At 47.6% G+C, this 6,000-nt stretch overlaps 1 protein-coding gene across 1 annotated transcript in view; it reads right to left on the bottom strand.

The window, feature by feature from the left end:
* Positions 1 to 4,756: 4,756 nt before the first annotated feature.
* pde6a (phosphodiesterase 6A, cGMP-specific, rod, alpha) overlaps positions 4,757 to 6,000 on the bottom strand; it is a 69,774-nt gene continuing 68,530 nt past the window's right edge. Inside the window, exon 23 of the mRNA XM_034182323.1 lies at positions 4,757 to 5,054. Within this exon, the coding sequence (XP_034038214.1) occupies positions 5,011 to 5,054 (44 nt within the window). The 3' untranslated portion in view covers positions 4,757 to 5,010. The remainder of the gene's footprint in view (positions 5,055 to 6,000) is intronic.

Genomic DNA, 6,000 nt, shown 5'->3' with positions numbered 1-6,000 from the left:
GTCCTAATGAGCCGCAGGTGATCAGCCTCAGGTGATCAGGGTGAGGTCCTGATAAACTCAGCTACACAGCCACTCAGTCCCAAATGCAAGCCACCTGGAAGGAAAAACAAAAGACAGAAACAAAAAGGGAGCCAGGCCCCCCCAGCCATACAACAGTACCCCACCCTCACGGGAAGCCTCCCGGCGACCACACAAACCTGGCCCAGGAGAAACACCCCCCTCCAGGGACCATGGCTGGAAACCGTATCCGCATTCATCTTCCAACAGAATCTTCATCTAACAGAACGGTAGATGTCTTCTCCTCTGGCTGCATCTTTGCCCTTGTTTCTATCAGTCAATTAGCACAGGTGTGGCCAGGAGTTCTTGAACCTGTGCGGTCAGCCTTTGTCCAACCATGTTCACAGTCTGATTAGTCATAAAACAAAAAAGACAAACACAAACAACCAAAACACCCCCCCCCCCCCCCCAGGGGACCGTCCCATCAAAACCCGGGAAGAGGAGAAAAGAAAAACACAACCCAAACTTAAGCTTACAAACAAAAATGCTAACACCCCCCCCCCTCCCCAGAGGACCGTTCCATCAAACCCCGGGAAGGGGAGAAAAGAAAAACCCAAACTTAAGCTTGCAAATAAAAATGCTAACACCCCCCCCCTAACGACATGTAGGGACCAACACCCCCCAGAGGACATCCCGCCAGCTCCAGGAGTAATAACCACAGCCGAGGTCCCTCTGGGATCCAACGTCACCCATGGGGACTCCCAGCGCCTCCCAGAGGACCATTCCATCAACCCCAGGAGACGCCTCCCCTCATGACCAACGGACCCAGCCCCGGCCGTCAATGGCTAGATGGACCCACAGCCCTTTCCCCCCCAGAGGACACCACAGTCAAACCCTGAGGGCGGAAACTGGGGGGAAAAACAAAAGGAGAAAAAAAAAACATACAAACAAAACAACCCCAACCCCACCCCCTTGGCGCAGTGGAAACTGGAAGCACGTCCAGTGTCACCAACCGTGACTATACCCCAGAAGCCAACCGGGAGGAGTGGAACAGCGGTTATGGCAGACGGCACAAAACGGCGCCACTCCTCCGACTTCCAAACCAGCCACCAGCTGCGGGTATATCCCACTGCCCCAAACCTCAGCCACGCCGATGGCACACGGCTCAAAGGCGCGCTGAAGCCGGAGGTGGAACAGGGAATCAAACAAAAACACCCCCCCCCCCCCCAGGTGCAGAGGTTACCTGGGAAACGCCCAGCATAACCAAACTGCACCACTCCAGCAACGCCGACACTACGGCTCACACGGCTGGAGCCAGAGGAGAAGAGAGGGAACAAAAGAAAATACCTCAAAACCCCCCCCTCCCCTCCCGGGTGCACGAGGTTACCTGGGAAACGCCCAGCATAACCACCCTGCACCACTCAGCAAACGCCGACTCTACGGCTCACCCGGCTGGAGTCAGAGGAGAAGAGAGGGCATAACAAAAACAACAAAACAAAAAAAAAAGAAAAAAGAAAAAAACACCCAATCACCCCCCCCATGAACCCCCAGGGGACCGTCCCATTCAAACCCTGGAGGTGAAACTGAAAGAAATAAAAGAAAGACTAACAGCTAACATAAAGTTGCTTGGGTCCTTTTTTTTTTTTTTTCCAGACAGAACTGCAGGGTCACGACCCCAGACACTAAATAGTGTACAAATAAAAACCCCACACAAAACCCACTCAAAAACACCCCACACAAAATGAACACACACAAAAACTAATAAGTGATTTATACCGTCAAGCTCAAACAAATGGAACACACCTGTTCAACTTAAGAGCTTGACGGTTAATGTGACTCAGTCACCAAAAGAGGGAACCAAAGTGCTAAAAATGAAACACCCCCTTTGGTAACTGAGAAAACAAACTCATGCTGCCTTTCTGTGCACAGCTCTGTGTAACACACAACCAAAAATGTGATTTAACTAAATAACACCGGAGCTGACATTAACAGCGCAGTAGTAGTTATCTTCATCCGGGGAAACGGGGCTACCAACTGTCACACGGGAAGCACAGCGACCCGTGCCACAGAAGCTCCGCCGTGCGCATGCACCCATTACAGACACACTCTTTGCAGCTCCCGTTAAACCTCTTATCCGGTCGAAGTGCGACGCGAAGCCGTCGCCAGTCCACACTCCACACGACCCTCGGATAAGGCACACACAGGAAACCGGCTGCATGAGCGCTCAAATCAGTATTTAGTAATGGGTTCTCCAACCGCGCACCATCCGGGCGGAGAGCACCCGCAACTGATCCGGATAACTTCTGAACGTCTGCTGCCGCCTTCCCGGTGCGTTACCGTCTCTGCTACCGCTGGGTCCGTGATGTTTGGCCAGAGACTACTATTATGTGTCGGACGCAAGCCCGGAGAACCGACCAGCGTTTGAAGGACCCAGATAAAATAAGCAGAGCACGGTACAAAGGATAACAGAGTTTAATGAACATAACAGTGCTGTGAAAAATATAAAGTGCGCGGTCTGGCGTGGTGGAGTTGCGGTGGCAGCTCCCAGCAGCGCTAACGGTCCCGGAGCCAGAACTGGTTCGGACCCCAAGGACCCCGCCGACACCCCCCCCAGGTGGCCGCGACAAACCGAGTCTGTGAAAGAAGGAATCATTATGTGAGTCCACTCAACACACAGAGAGAACGCATCAAAGGTGCCAAACAGCAAACACTTCCTGGCTTAATTACTAATCAGCTTCCCACCCTGCAGGCATGGAACATCCAGTCACAAAAACTCCACTTGCAGTGGAAGCTGATTTAAACGACCAACATACAGCTCAATATAATAAGGGTGTGGAGGGACACCACATTTACTGACTGTAAATGTTAGTCACAAAATCTAACGTACCTCAGGAAGTGTGCTGACGAGCGTGAGAACCTCATCCCCTCCTCTTTCACAGACCAATGCATCAAACCTGGACGTTCTCTGCATCCACTGATGATGAGATGGCTCCGAGACGACGATCTCACCCGTCTGGTCACAGGGTCGAGTCTCTGGCAAATACACACTGTGTACTCCAGTCTTAAATGCCACCATGTTCCAAGCCATGTAGATGCACCACAGCTGTGAGTCCTAATGAGCCGCAGGTGATCAGCTCAGGTGATCAGGTGAGCGGTAGGTCTGATAAACTCAGCTACACAGCCACTCAGTCCCAAATGCAAGCCACCTGGAAGGAAAAACAAAAGACAGAAAACAAAAAGGCAGCCAGGCCCCCCCAGCCATACAACACTCTCTTCCCCAAGTTGAAAAATCTGAACTTTGTCGTCTTGTCATGCCATGATGACCAATCAAGGACTGGATATGTAGTGACGTGGAGATGTCTGGAGTTTATACTGATGTGGACATGTCCTGTCTCTGGCAGCCAGCCTGTGAGCAGGACTTATTCCCTTTTGTCCTTTATTTAACACAGTTATGACAGAGAATTTGTGGCGTCACGTGGGTCCGGTGTGAACGCGCATAAGTGTTGTGTGGGAAGAGGAGGTACTCTGCTGGCCACCACCACCAGAGGGCGCCCTGCTTGAGTGCGGGCTCCAAGCACGATGAGGGCGCCAGACCCAGAAGAAGTGACAGCTGTCATTCATCCCCTGCACCAGCTGTCACTCGTTTCATCATCATCACCACCATAAAAGCCGGACTGCAACTCCACCTCCTCGCGAGAAATCGACTACCAGTTAACAAGGTAATTTCTCTGCTGACAAAACACTGTGTGTGTTTAACCTGTATTCTATTGCAGCCGTTTTTCCTGGAGTGTTGCCTTGTCTGGAGGATTGCGTTTGGTGTGGACAGCGACGGCTTCGCCTCACACCCAACCCAGATAAGTGGATGACCAGGAGCTGCACGAGTGTGTGTGATGGAGGTGGAGGTGGCTCCCTCCTAACTGTGTTTGGACTGTGAATTACTGAGTGTGCGGACTCACACTCACACATCATATCTCTGCTTTCTGCCGCTAGTACCAGGGTCGACAGCCGAAGACAGAGGCCACCTGGGGGACTCGGGACTTGGCGGCTCCGGTGTTCTTCAGACCGTTGGTGGTGGAAGCCGTGTGGGACGCGGCTTCTCTCTCGTCAGGGGTCTTCTATCTTCGAGCCTGCCCACACGTCACCTGGTGTTTATTGACTGTGCAAATTACTGTACATTTCGTTGTGTATTATCACAACAATAAGACTCCATAAAAGCAGGTCTAAATTCTAATTCTGCACAATATCATCCTTTAAATCAAATATTTCCAACAACAGGAAAGAAACTAAACATCTTAACAAACTGTGACATGATTAAAATGATTTTTCACGTTACTCAAAATCAGTCCACAGGTAAACAACATGACAACCTTTTGTAGATTATTTTAATTTTTGTGCTTTAACATGAACAATTTTCCCATTGCGAGATGGTGATTGATTGCTGGCCCACAGAGTTGGAAACATTACAAGAAAAATGTGTCCAACCCTAACCTTAACCCTCATTGAAAATTGATCCAGTAACATTTCCAGGGGGAAACTTAAAAATAAAATCATTATTTATTATTTATTTTTCAATAAATTAAGGTGCAACCCTCAACCACCTCATGCTATCACATACATGAGTTGTAAATCATCATTTCTGAAAGAGTACCAAACTTTCAAAAAAAAAAAGAAAAAAAGAAAAGAAAATGCTGGCATTTGTAATTAAACAATTCATCTTTTTTATTTTCCTTGATTTTATTGCATACTTTGCAGTTGCCGGTGAAAAGTCAGCGACAAACTTTGGCTTTTAATTTGTGCAGGAGCTAGTTTGGGGACCACGAGCTGACAGAAAGCAAAAGCAAAGCAGAGCAGGAAAAAGAAAAAAAAAGGTTTCAGAAAGTGCTGTAATTTCAGATATACTTTTAAAAATTAAATAATAAAAACTAAAAAGCGTCTGAGAGAAAACGTGTTTTCAAGGACCAGCACTGAACCACAAATGACACACAGTGAGCTGTTGGTGGAGCAGTTCCATCTCTAGCTGATGATACAAGTCTTTGATTGTGACTGGGCTGCATTTGCTGCAGAAGGAAGGAAGGAAGGAAAGGAAACAAGGAATGAAGAGAGGAAAAATGAAGAAAGTTAGTTGTCAATCAATCAATCAATCAATTTTATTTATATAGCGCCAAATCACAACAAACAGTTGCCCCAAGGCGCTTTATATTGTAAGGCAAGGCCATACAATAATTACGTAAAAACCCCAATGGTCAAAATGACCCCCTGTGAGCAAACACTTGGCGACAGTGGGAAGGAAAAACTCCCTTTTAACAGAAGAAACCTCCAGCAGAACCAGGCTCAGGGAGGGGCAGTCTTCTGCTGGGACTGGTTGGGGCTGAGGGAGAGAACCAGGAACAAGACATGCTGTGGAGGGGAGCAGAGATCAATCACTAATGATTAAATGCAGAGTGGTGCATACAGAGCAAAAAGAGAAAGAAACACTCAGTGCATCATGGGAACCCCCCAGCAGTCTACGTCTATAGCAGCATAACTAAGGGATGGTTCAGGGTCACCTGATCCAGCCCTAACTATAAGCTTTAGCAAAAAGGAAGTTTAATAATTAATTAGTTTTTTAGCATTACTCTGAGACAAGACCTTTCTAATTTTAGAGATATTGCGTAATGCAAAAGCAGTCCTACATATTTGTTTAATATGCACTTTGAATGACATATCCTGATCAAAAATGACTCCAAGATTTCTCACAGTATTACTAGAGGTCAAGGTAATGCCATCCAGAGTAAGGATCTGGTTAGACACCATGTTTCTAAGATTTGTGGGCCAAGTACAATAACTTCAGTTTTATCTGAGTTTAAAAGCAGGAAATTAGAGGTCATCCATGTCTTTATGTCTGTAAGACAGTCCTGCAGTTTAGCTAATTGGTGTGTGTCCTCTGGCTTCATGGATAGATAAGCTGGGTATCATCTGCGTAACAATGAAAATTTAAGCAATGCCATCTAATAATACTGCCTA

Source organism: Thalassophryne amazonica, chromosome 11 (assembly GCF_902500255.1).
Source record: "Thalassophryne amazonica chromosome 11, fThaAma1.1, whole genome shotgun sequence".
Taxonomy (NCBI): Eukaryota; Metazoa; Chordata; class Actinopteri; order Batrachoidiformes; family Batrachoididae; genus Thalassophryne; species Thalassophryne amazonica.
Note: the sequence above shows the minus strand (reverse complement) of the source record. Positions and strands in the feature narration are given on the sequence as shown.